At 41.2% G+C, this 13628-nt stretch overlaps 1 protein-coding gene across 1 annotated transcript in view; it reads left to right on the top strand.

Annotated features, from left to right (window-relative positions):
* Window positions 1–176: 176 nt before the first annotated feature.
* dyrk4 (dual-specificity tyrosine-(Y)-phosphorylation regulated kinase 4) overlaps window positions 177–13628 on the top strand; it is a 32099-nt gene continuing 18647 nt past the window's right edge. Inside the window, exons 1-2 of the mRNA XM_079682382.1 lie at window positions 177–418; window positions 987–1056. Coding sequence (XP_079538508.1) covers window positions 387–418; window positions 987–1056 — 102 coding nt within the window. The 5' untranslated portion in view covers window positions 177–386. The remainder of the gene's footprint in view (window positions 419–986; window positions 1057–13628) is intronic.

Below are 13628 nucleotides of genomic sequence, written 5' to 3'. Positions count from 1 at the left end.
AAACTAAACTTTGTACATTCAGGAAATGCTTTGTTATTGCAATGCTACACCGACATCATGTGGAAAATGTATAGCCCAGTGGGTGCCTCGTGCCTGTCTCTCCTTTTGTCTAGCTCTCTCTCACCATCTCCCCTCTCTCATAGCAGCGCTAGCACGGACGTAAGCACCTGGCTAAAAGCTGCGTCAGAGAGAAAAAAAGCAGAATCAAATTGTCAGTGAGTACTTAGTGTGGCGAGTATAACAGCCATTGTTTTTGTATAAACCGGTGATGGTAACGCTCCGCAGCACACAGGCAGTGTTAGCACCGGGTCGGAGACTTCAAACAAACTATTGGGCATGTCGCGCGTGACTGCCTCATCACTGTCACCTTGTTGATTTATTTCACCATGAGTGCGCCGAACAAATCATCCGAAAAAAGGTTAGTGCGGAATTCTCCTGTAAGTAGGCTATGTGGAAGATAAATGTTCGTAGTTTGTTTATCTTCAACACAATGTTGTTGTGGTGTTTGTATCTTTCAGTATAATAATTATTTAAACTAGTATGGCCTACATATTTTCCTAGTTAGCAACATTTTCATTTTATTTTATGTCAAGTAGCTACCATTCAAAAATGTTGGAAACATCCACTTTTGGTTGTTTATCATCACCAAAGCTGCCTGACTGACTTGACACCTCCATTAACTAGGCAGAGGATCTCAATGATACCAACATGTGCCCAGAAGGTGTCAGTGTAGTTTATTCAAAATGCTGCACTAATGAAAAATGTTCTTACAGTTGTGACTCTATCAACAATGTAAGTATTCTAAACATTTAAATATGCTTTTCATCTCAGTCAAGGTCATGGGCAGCAAGGACAATATTGGCTGCATTTTACAAATGTGTTCGCTTTTTAACAGTGACATGATACGCTCATATGTTTCCATCCATATATTGAACATAATTCCTTGTGCGCAAACATTTTTGACTAAAATGTCTTCTATTATACAGAATTGGCTCCAAAACTAAGCTGGAAAGGCTACTAAAGGAGAGAAAAGGCACCTTTCCACTGCTGATCAAGGTATGAGGATCACTATTACTTTCTGACTAATCTACAGTATAATGTGCTTAGTACGTTTTTTGATAGGCTTGAGTTCAGTTATTTTCTTGACAACCTGACCGGTTCACTACTATAAGTTAAGTGGTGGTCATGTTTCTGTTTGGCTCCAAGCAACCCTACACCCTGTGTTGACCTCCAGGCCATTAAACAAATGTTATTTAGGAGATTGTGTGCACTCAGCGGAAGTGATTTATTAGGGAACATACTCTACCTTGTGATGTTGGCCTGCACCACTGAACCATTCGAGAGAGGTGGGAAGAGCAGACACTCCCAACCTGGAGCCATTACAGGCACTATACTGTGTGTATATGCACTGACATCACCTAGCCCCGTCGTCTCTTCTTCCTAGAGAGTTTCACAACTCCAGCTCTGCCCTAAAAGGACCCATTCACGCAGCAGTGGACCGATTCCACTCAATAGGGTTTCAAAGCTCATAGGATCTCGCTCACTGAGCTCCTTTGGGACACTTTTGTACTTACTGTTGATTAAACTTTGAATACAGTTCGGAACATCACATGAGGCAGGACATTCCACTGCAGCAGGAAGGACTGAAACCGTTTGATGTGGAACACTATGCAGGACTGTGCCGGTCACCTCAGTCTAAAGCTACCTCTGCTCAAACAGAGACGCTTTGAATGTAGATAACATATGAATATTGGACAACAGGGGCATCATGCAGACAACATAAAAGGAATGGATTGTGTGTGTGTGTGTGTGTGTGTGTGTGTGTGTGTGTGTGTGTGTGTGTGTGTGTGTGTGTGTGTGTGTGTGTGTGTGTGTGTGTGTGTGTGTGTGTGTGTGTGTGTGTGTGTGTGTGTGTGTGTGTGTGTGTGTGTGTGTGTGTGTGTGTGTGTGTGTGTGTGTGTGTGTGTGTGTGTGTGTGTGTGTGTGTGTGTGTGTGTGTCGCCAGGGTCAACTGTGAGTACTTTATTTTGAGGTTTTGTTTGCTCAGAACTTTTTGACATTATAATAGAGTTAAATAGCGGGAAAAGTTTCACCTCTTGGAAAATAACAAACAGGGCTCTTTGAGTTACTTTTTCTTTACCTGCTATTACACGGCCATTATTTTACTTCTCACTAAGAGCTTTGAGCGTATTCTACACAGGGCTGCCAGAAAGCACTCGGGGGAGGCGGGTCATGGAAAGATAAAATAAACAAAGAAAAATAAGGAAAAAGAGATTAACAAAAGTAAATTGCAACAGCATTCGAGGGTCCGTTCACCTCAGTACTTAACTTATAATATAAGTGCATTTTGAGCACAGACACGCCCAATAGATTTGCTCAAGTACTGTACCACAGTACCATATTTCGTAATTGTTTTAATTCGGACATTTACATGCTACTTTCCACTTCTACTCGATCAATTATTTCAGATTAAACTATCCAACATGATACAAAGTAGTTAAAATGTGAGGTCTACCAGCCGTCACTTTAAAATGTCTCCAACATGAAAAGCATCAATAATAATATTTCAATAATATAAGTCATAATAAAAGCTTCTTTACAGGAAAGAAAAGGTCTTTCACATTAATAATCTAAGTACAGTGTGATTGTAATACTGTTGTGCTATTCCTAAAGTAAGTAAATACTTTGACTCAAGTATAAAATATGTGTACTTACTTAACAGAGGTATTAGCTGTGACTTGCAGCAGGAGAGGGAGGTACAGACACTCCTCAGTCACCCCCGCTGGAGAGACAGATAGGGCCCGCTCGTCTGAAATGGACTGGCACTGTGCTCGTCTCCAGTGTGTGTGTGTGTGTGTGTGTGTGTGTGTGTGTGTGTGTGTGTGTGTGTGTGTGTGTGTGTGTGTGTGTGTGTGTGTGTGTGTGTGTGTGTGTGTGTGTGTGTGTGTGTGTGTGTGTGTGTGTGTGTGTGTGTGTGTGTGTGTGTGTGTGTGTGTGTGTGTGTGTGTGTGTGTGTGTGTGTGTGTGTGTGTGTGTGTGTGTGTGCGTGCGTGCGTGCGGGGGGGGGGGCGGCGTGTGTGTATGTGTGTGTGTGAGAGAAGGGGGCCTTTAAAAGAGGTCAAAAGAGGCCGATGAGAAACAGCAGTAATATCCATCATGATAGAAAAGCAGATATGTAGATATTGCATTATGCAGGGTGCGTTGACTGCTCTCTCCAGTGCTTAATCTCATCCTGGTACTTGTATTTGCTTTGAACTAAGCCTTTCTTTAAAAGGCCCCCTATATTCTCATTAATAAGCAATGCAACTGCCAAGAGATTATTAAGCCTGATGACGTTCAAAAAAGAAACAACACTAGTCTTTGAACATCAGTGAGAAACTCCAGAAAGAGCTGGGATTGAGGCATCATTTAAACCTGTGTGTGTTTTCACTGAGTAAAATGTTTTCGAAGTGAAGTAAGGATATCAATAGAGCGCATTTGCGTCATTATAAAGCACTGACGCAAGCAGCTGCTCTGAGCAGATGCACCCCTTCAAGATGTGAAATGCCTTGAGACTAGCAGGCAGTATGTTTTCATATTTGCACATTTTACACGATATGACTCACTGCTAAAGTCCACATTCGGCATTTCAGCCTTATTTTTATATCATAAAGAGTAGTCAGAGGCTTCCAATAAAGTGCTTAATTTTACTTTACAGATAAACATTACTTATTTCTGAGTAATCGTCCACTCGCTGAGATTCAGGGCAAAATATTATTACAGTAGTGGGTCTACAGTACTGATATAAATTCATGCTGGATTATGTTTATTGTCTAGGGATTTCTATATATGCAGCTAGCGTGTCCTATTTTCACGATTCTTGAATGTTTTTTTCCATCTGCTGATTATTTTCTCAGTTAATCTATGTCTTTAACAGCCATAAACTGAAAAAAACTGCTAACTTTACTGGAGCAACTGGAGCAAGAACATGTATGGTGTATTGGTTGATCAACAAAGCAGTTACATTTATGTTGTTGATCTGTTGGTCTTTTAATGATTAAAGTAGAGTACAAGTAGAGCTTGATTAAAATGTAATTAAGCTCTACTTGCATCCCTATATAAAGGCAATATAAATACACTCTGAATCTTTAGATGACCAGTTGCGTTTACCAGTATTTCACTACGCCAATCAATAATTATCAGTTGCAGTGACAATGTTTTTTTCCACCATGTTAGCTCGCTAACATTCCCTCAGATACAAAAATAGTCACTTTCTAATCGTTCTTTGAAACTAAAACCTGATGCTCTGCCAGTAAAATCTCAAACCTGTATGGTGAAGAAATAGGACCCTGAATACATTACATTTGGATTCAGTATGGCAAGCCGTGAGGATAAGCAGAATATTATTTGTTGTCATTACATCTGATATTGGCAAAACACAAATTAACAACCATTTTTGTTCCTTATATCTTTGGGAAGGGGGAATTATTTTAACAATCGGATGTGGTTATCAGTTATTGTTTATCAGGGCACCTGGCGGGAGAGGGCCTTCCCATTATTCTGATGAACCCTGCCCCTGGTAAGGTTTCTCATCACAGCTCTGTCCTTTGTTGACACTGGACCCCCTGAATTGAGAGCGGTCAATTAGAGGGAGCTCACCTTTGCTGAATTACACACTGATATCAGTGTCACAGTGCACAGGGTTCACACTGCCACACACTGTGTATGAATTATATTATAACCAATATGATGCCAACTTCCTTGTCACCTCTTTGTATGACGTGTTTGTATGCATTCACGTACAGAACAGCCTGTGGCTTGTTGTCAGGGTCGTCACATGGCGCTTGCTTCTCAACATGTGAGTCTCCATGTAGCGCCGTAATAAATGGCATCCTCCTCGCTGCTGTGTATGACTAGGCTCCCTCCCACTGGTCCACACAGCGCTGGGAAGCTGTGTTTGGCCCCATGCTGCCCAGCCTGAGCCTACTTGGGCTGCTATGGCACAGCTGCATATTTCCATAGTGAGGATGTGCTCAGCATCCTCTGCATGGAGAGGACAGCTGGACTGAAACACTCCCCAAGTCTGACAAACATTAATTGGATTTACAGAAGAATGCTGGGTAAACAGCCACCCAGGGAGATTTGTTAATGAGTGCCTGGCTTGGTTGCATGAAGCGTCTGTTTTCCTTTAACGGTGAGTCATGCAAAGCAGAGCTGCTGAGCAGGGTATGCCAACGTCCTCCCCCTTCACACCCTCTCCTTCCATCTCCATAGGCTCGGGAGCGTTGTTCTGTAATAATGTGCTTGGTCTTATTTAAATGTTGTTATATAAGAGCATTGGTTGCTGTTTATAATCATAATATATCTTGGTGATAAATATAACCACCACTGTCTAAACCAGCAAATTCTGCCACTGATATTAACAGTAATACAAGCAACAATAGTAGCATAAATAAAAGAGGACCTATAAGATTTATATGGTGAAGAAAAATTGGTCGGCTACTGGTCAATTGTAGAATGATCCAGAAGCAGTTTAAGGAAATTATTACTGTGATTGCACAACTAAAATAATGTAATTATATTGCACATTTTTCATTTTTCTTCCAGATCTCAACAGTAAAATAAGGAATTGGGTTGATGTTTTATTTTCTATGTAGTGTTGAAAGTGTTTTTTGTATTCTTTATTTGGAGTCACTTAGTATTTATATTACAGATTGTACAACTATCATACTGATCGATACAGGGATCCATCTTTGAGCTTTTTTTATTCCCTAGTATTATTTGACACAGCCAAAGCAGAAACAAAACAAAGCAAGGGAGTGTGTTTATATAAAACGATTGACACATTTTTTTTAAATAAATGTACAATAAGACAGAATACTGTTAAGTAATTGTGATAAAGATAATCAGAATTATGTCGGTCGTTGTCATGCCTGTGTCGGTCTCTGTGTTGGACAGAGTGTGTCAGTATACACCTGTAGCACCTGCTGAATGAGATAGGCATGAATGTCAGCTGAGAAGGTGCAATACAATACAGCTTTATTTATAGAGCACTTTAAACCTCTAGACCAAAGTGCTGTACAGTCAAATAAACAAAACAAAACATACGTAAAATAACACAGCACATCTCACATACCATAAAACGAGTACAAGTAAAAACAATAGACAACTTAAAAGCAATAAAAGCAACCCTCTAAAATATGTTAATATGCTAAGGAGAAGAGGATGGTTTTAAGAAGCGATTTAAAGCAGGCAGTGTGGCCTGTCTGATATGCATGGGCAGATCGTTCCACAGTGTGGGAGCCGCTACAGAGAAGCAACGGCCCCCTCTGAGCTTTGACTTGGTTCTGGGCACATTCAGGAGCAGTTGATCCGCTGACCTGAGAGGGCGGTTGGGCGTGTAAGGGTGTAGCAGCTCAGAAAGATATGGTGGGGTCATGCCATTTAGGGATTCAAAAGCAAATAAAAGGATTTTGAAATGAATCCTAAAATGTATTGGCATCCAATGGAGCGAAGCCAAAATGGGGGAAATGTGGTCGTATTACATATTACGGAGTGCTGTCTCAAACTGCTGTCTGGAGAGAAAACGTTTTATTTTGGCTAGCTGCCTCAGGTGATAAAAGCTCGTTTTTACCACTGATTTAATCTGACTCTCAAGTTTTAGTTCAGGGTCCATTTTAATGCCGAGGTTTGTAATGGTGGGCTTGGTGTATTGAGCCAAGGAACCCAGGTTTACAGAATTGGTGCCAGTGGTGCCACCAAAAAACATTACTTCTGTTTTTCCTTCATTCAGTTTTAGGAAGTTGCACGCCATCCAGGCCTTTATGTCCTCTAGACACTTTAGCAGTGGGCAAATTGAGTAACCCTCCTTCTTTTTCAGTGGGACATAAATATGGCTATCATCAGCATAGCAGTGCAAGGTAACACCTGAGCCTTGGATAATAAAGCCGTTAGAATCTAAGACAGGTTCTCCATTTGCCTACTGTGTTTTAATGACACTGCATGGCACCTGAAGACAACAAACGTTTTGGCCCTCATTGTCCACATCTGCCAAACATGTCGTCAGATTAAAACCTGCAATTTGCACTAATTGTAACAGTTTGAAGGCAGTGTATCGTCTGTGTCAGTAGCACGGACGTCGGGTCTATTGTATCCAAGTGGCGACAAAAGCGGATCACCTTGCGAGGTTGTTGTGGAAGGTGACATGGGAGTCGGTGCTTATGGGGTCGAAAGAAGGACAGACAATGCTCATCTTACCTGGGGGACACATTAAGCTCATCTATGCCCTCTGTTGGAGCAAAGAGAAGGTTTCAGAGGGTAGCATTGTGGGATACAGCCAATGAATGAAGTTACTTAGATGGTTTTAGCACAGGCGGCAAGATTTTAAAAGTAAGTAGAAAGAGAAGGAACACATTCTTTAGAAGTAGAAAATAGAAAAATGGGTTGCCTTGAAGTTTGGAGTCAAGAGAGGTAACATCGGGGCCATTTAAGGGCAATTTGTGTGGCCCCAGAGATGCCCGGCCATCATCACTCACAGTCCTGGCGGCACCTCCTCCATCCTCAGGTTCTCAGACCTGGCAGAGGGCAGAGTCTGGGGCATTCAGGTCAACAGCCGCGCTGCACATGATAGGGGTTAAAGCATGCAGTGTTGTCCGCATATTTAGCACTGAATCGTGTGAAGATAACATTTTGATATGGATGTCAACTCGCACACACACGTACCTGTACAAGCTTTTATGCCACACATGCTTCAGCTGTCTCGCATCGGGCTAATCATTTTATGGGATTGGCATTATTGAAAGAACAGTAGGGTTCTGCGTGGTGGGCAGAGCTGTACATGGGGCCCTGGGTTGGAACTCATTCCAGGGATTGGAAGCAGCAGATCTTGGATGAAAGGATGATTAATGAGGTAAGGCTTGCATAGCTGAGCAATACAGCATTATGTTGCTTTGAAAAGTATACACTGTTTAGGTAGAGCATGTATAAGGAGAAGTGAAGAAGCTTCTATCTGTTTGAGTATGGACTCTTTCTTTTAAACATCTCTTGGGACTTTTACAAAACAGCTAAAAAAAATGTGGATGCCAATGTTACATCACTGAAATTGGTCAGGACATCAAGGAACTTGACCTGTTCTGTGAACTGCGCAAACATTTGCAATGTTTTAATTATTTTTAGCAGATGTTGAAAGCAAGTAACGAAATGAACAGCTCCATGTACCGAATATTTAGGTTCCTGTGTTTCTTTACTTGAAACTTAATACAAAAGAAGATAAGGAAGTATGTATTGCCCTGACAAATGCCATGACCTTACCTTAATCTCTCTCTAATTTGATTGCAAGGGTCTTACAATACATACACAATGTATGTATTGGGTTATGTATTGTATTTGTATTATTGAAGTGCTTCCCAAAAAATCGTAAATGAAGACAAGGGCAAAGAAAAGGCTGTTGCAGGGTCATTTTTTCCAGGCCATGTTTCTCTGAGGGCTGCATCTCTATGAGGGCTAAGAGATGAGGAAATCAAAAAAGAGTTGTCTGAGTACAATAACTGTTATAACGTTTTTATAAATGTTTTGAGGTTATAACTCTTAATACAGTATGGCTGTGGGATTGTTTTTTGGTGATACCGCATAAGATGAAAAGTAAATGTTTTTAGGACATTGGGGCAAAGGGTTAGGATTGTCTGTGTTTGGGTCTGTAAGCCTCAAAGGTGAGGGGCTCATATTCTAGACTCAGAGTTGTGGAAATTGGAAAATGCTATTGTATATAGTGCCATCACGGTCCAATATCCTGAGAAGAAAACTAGGGAGCATTGCTTATGGCCCAATTATGGTTCTATGTCTGGTCAAGAAGAGAGACAGGAAGCACTTGTATATCTGTTTGTGGTTATTACAGTACACACAGTGATGTGTCATGTATTATGAAGGACAATAAGATTACTGTATGTGTACCTTTTTATGTTGGTGGTTGTAAGGGCCTGCCACAGTTGACAAGAAATAATCAGTGGTGGGTCAAGCTCTATCAACCACCCCACAGAACACGCCCACAAATACACAAAACATTTTATAATCATGGTGTAATGTCAGTCTATGAAATATTAACAAGGCGAAGGATTTCATAAGCACAAACTAAAATTTAAAATGAAATAAAGAGAACATTTATAGCAATAATTCGAGCAATAATTGAGTGTTACTTATTGAATAATGTTATTCTGCAAATATCTGGTGTCCAAATGTAAGGCCTGTTGTTTAGGATTTACTGGCATGTAGTGGTGAGGTTGCAGATTGCAACAAACTGAATACCTTCCACTTACCCCTCCCTTTTCAAGCATGAGAACCTATGGTGGCATTCAGGTAACATAATACCCAGAACGAAATACGATATATAAGAATTTCAGTAAAAGTTCTAGGTACAATGTTTTGACGAAGCAGTCACTTATTTATATGTATATGCATACGTACTAAAGTAAAAATAGAACATATACTATTTGGAACACAGCCAGTTTGGTTTGTCCCTTTTTGGGCAAATGTATTACACACAATCCTTCGACCAAACAACTTGGTTGTTGGAACCACTGGTATTGAAAATATATGGTCTTATGATAGCATTTTGAAAGTTTTGATTATTATTTGTCACATATATTAATCAAGGGGCATAGTGAGCCACCATATTTACCATGCAGTTGCAGTAAATGTCATCAAAACACAACAACTTACCACCGCCCCCTTCACACCCGCTGCTCTAACTCTGTAGCTATATCAATGAGTGATCACACAGTGTGTATATATATACATCAGTACAGCATGTTCCTGACTGCAGCTACACAGAAAAGATAATTATAATGAAGGATTTCCACTGGCTTCCATTAGCTAATTTTGACCTTGACAGAGCTTTTCTACAATTAAACACTGGTTAGTGTGACTGGACACAAGATGAATAAAGGAGTTTGTTTGTTTTGAATCACCCTCTTCACCGATGAAGTGAGCCTGTTCACGTGGCTAATGGGATTAGCCTTGGCCTGAGCCCTGCTTAATTTGCAACTGTGTCCTTGTCAATCACATAAACACAGATTAACTTCAACAAAAACAAACACACTCAATCACTCAGTCTTTAAAGGATGATACTCAAGCAAAAACATTCATTATTTGATTTGACCTATTGGGGGTTATTTTAATACAATGACTGATTGTTCATCAGCTACCAGTGTTACAGTTGTTCTAGTTGAGTCAGTGAAACTCCCTGGACTATGTTTCTTTAAATCTTGTTCCACTAGATTTCTATTCATAGACGACCTGATGAAATAGTCAGGCAAAATCGTCGGAAAACATGTTGTTAATCTGCTCATCCAGACCAATTTCCATCCCCATCACCATTATCATGTAAGCCACAGTTGAGCCTATAATTGTCTCTATGTCTGTGAGAGTGTTTAAGTGACTTCGCCTGTGTCAACTTGTGAACTCGACCCATATCTCACATGGTGACACCCTGTCATTGAGAAGCATGCTCTGCGTCTAAAACTGCAGATGCTGCAATCTGCCTGCAAACTGGGTCAAACTACCAACACTGTTCTGTTGCCAAATGAGAGTTACTGTGATACTGTCTGTTTTGGCTGGCAGCGCACCTCTTTTCAGTTTGACAAGTCTGGTAGCTTGTAGCAATTAGCCAGTACCCAAAATAATTTATTCTGGTCAACTACAAGGAGGAACACCCGCTGTTCATTATTCAAAGTTGGTTTAAACACGTGGTACATTTGCAGCCCATGCAGGCCAACACCTGGTCAAAGGATCGTTATAAAGGCATGGACTACATTTTGTTGAATTAAAATCCCAAGCTATGGGGAGAACAGGGATACAGAGGATACCCCTGTGTGTCACATAAGCTTCAAGAATTGCTGACGGGGCAGTAATAAAATACAGTAGCCTGGCGCTTCAGGCTACAGAAATAGCAACATTTTTCCTGTCACCAAAACAAGGTGATGAACAGTTTTTATTTTTGGTAGAGGGGAAGAAGTTATGTAAGATAATTCTAGTCACTCAAGAGGACAGCTTTTATTTGAAAACATTTAAAATGAAAAGTTACTCTGGGTTGGAAAAGTGAAGGTATTAATATTGTGTCGATTTGTTTGGCCCAAAAGCTGTATTTTGAGCACCATCGTCTCATGTTTATAAAGTTCTTGATTTGGCTAGAGTGCACATTTGTTTGTGGAAACAATGTAAGAAAAACACAAACTCTTTGTAAGACAAATTGTCATATTTGTTTAATGCCAACAGGATCTATAGCAATACGCAAATGTGGGTTTAAGTTGGTTTACTCACTGCGGTTGTCTCTCAACTCTTTTACAAACAAGCATAAAGTATATTATCCGGTGCATGTTCTTCATCATGCTCAAACTCCCATAAAGCTTTGCAGTGCTTGCTTTTCGCGGCTAATGTGGGTTACATTAGTTACACCGAACCTTAGCCAAAGCGTTAGATGACTTTGTTTAAGCCACAAGCTTAAACTGGGCATATTGGTTTGGTACTTTTCTGACCCCACGACCGGCATTAAGATAAATATTTAGAAAAGCTGTATTGAAAAAAAAAAAATCTTCTCGCTTGTAGACTATATTTAGGTCATTTGAAGGCATCTGTATTAAGTTACGACTGCTTTTTAACCAATTAAAAAAATTCCTTGTAGGAGCTTTAATCACCTTTAACATTTCAGTAAATAATTGAATTATCAAAAATATATAAAGAGATACAGAGAGGTCATTACTAGACTTTGTTTCCCTATGACTATCAGCAATATGAATACTCAGTTTGTCCTGCAGGAGGCCAGGGCACCCAGGGCACCCAGGGCAGCAGGGTGTGGTGAGGTATGCTCTATACGCACTATTTGTCAGCAAGACTGCTGCATCCCACAGGGGTTTTGTGGCAGCAGCGAAGCAGGTGGGGAACGGTAGAAGAGATGGAGGTGGGGGGGGTTGACAGCCCCTCTGCCGGTGTCTCCTAGATACAGTGGCAAGTGAGGAGGCAGAGGAAAGTGATGGACGTCTGTTTAACCACATGGGAGGCCCATTAGAGATGCACCTCCTCCCTGTCTGACTTCCTCAGCCCCATGAAGAGCCCATCTGGGAGGATACTTCTCCCTCTTGAACCCCCCCTCCCTTCTCCTTACCTGCCTCCCAGAGGCATCCTATACAGGAAGCAAAGTGTCAGGCCCCTGCTGCTGTGTCTCCGGTTCAGGATGAGTCCCTTGTTGAGTCCCAATCCATACGTCACTGGCAGCGGCGAAGACAGAGAGCACTCCCTCTATCATTATAGAAACAGCAGAAAACAACAGCATCCTCTCACTGTCTGTCAGCAGCCTGCCGCTCTACTCTGTCTTTATCCCGGAGCAAAGAAATATAGTGTGGAGGAAACTGACACAGAGGAAAACAAAGGGGCACCAAGGTCCCAAACCAACATAGTGTAACCTTATATGAGTTGGATTAGAGTCCAGAGTGTAGGGGAGAGTTATGAGGAACCACAGTAAGCTCTGCATGGAGAAGTTATACATATCCTCCAGACACATCTGAAGAAGACAGTGGAAATCCAGCATTACTGAGCTTTGCAGCATCAAAGCACTGTCAAGTTCCAGAAGAATTTGATTACGTCAAATGGAGTTAAGGAGCAGCACAATGACTTGCAGTTTCTAGACTTACAGCAGGAGGAAAAGCAGTCCTGGCATCATCTTCAACATATTTCATATTGCTTCCGAGGGTGGCTACCTGATCTCTGACCTGCTGCGTGACTTCCTCCCCTCTGGATGGAAATGCTGTCTAGAGGCTGAAGTGGTTTTCAGGGTGTGCTTGTGACAGCATGGGGGAGATGTGCTATGTGGGAAGACGCCTGCTGTGGTTTTAGCCTCTTCCAGGGCTGCTGCTGGGGCAGGAACAGGAGGGTCCAGCCTGAGGTATGTTTTTCGAGGCAACATGATTTTCTCTTTCCATTCTTCCTCCCTTTTATTTCTATTTCCTGTTCCTAACCCTTTAGTCTTTAGGCTCACTGTTAGCAAAGTCCTTGTTTTTGCTCATGTCATAAAAAAATTAACTGTGACACTTTGATCTATTATTAGTTGCCATGGTGAGATATACTGTATCTGCATTGTTTTGCTCACCGATGCGTTGTCACCTCGGTGACAATGCACAGAGCATAATGACTGTCCCCGGTGAGCTTTGGCTGATTTGTCGGTGGTTTGATGATGTAGGCTACTGTTTCATCTCTGCTACATTCTGAATATACTGTACATTTCAGAGCTGGAGCATGACTTGCACTTTTCGTATGCAAGGAAATGTTAAATGATTCAATTAATAGTTTGACTTTTGCGAAATACGCTCGGTGTATGAGAATTTAGCTTTGAATAAATATTAACAGTCACTTGAATGTTATCAATCGAATAAATTGTGGCTTTTATTTGTCAGCGAGAACATAGTTTTGAGGTAGTAAGGCCCTTCTCTATTTTGAATCAGTAGGCCATAGCTATCTATTGGTCAGGTGGATCTACGCAACAATGTTCACAAACATTAGGCAACGACCTCTAGTGGCTGTATATTATGGTGGGAGCAAAAAGGTAGTCAGGCGCAAAAGACAAAGAGCAACTAAGTCCATAGAGGGTAGTTGAGTAGCAGTTA

The sequence above is a fragment of the Notothenia rossii genome, assembly GCF_949606895.1.
Source record: "Notothenia rossii genome assembly, chromosome: 5".
Taxonomy (NCBI): Eukaryota; Metazoa; Chordata; class Actinopteri; order Perciformes; family Nototheniidae; genus Notothenia; species Notothenia rossii.
The sequence above is the reverse complement of the archived record's forward strand: the minus strand, read 5'-3'. Positions and strand labels throughout refer to the sequence as shown.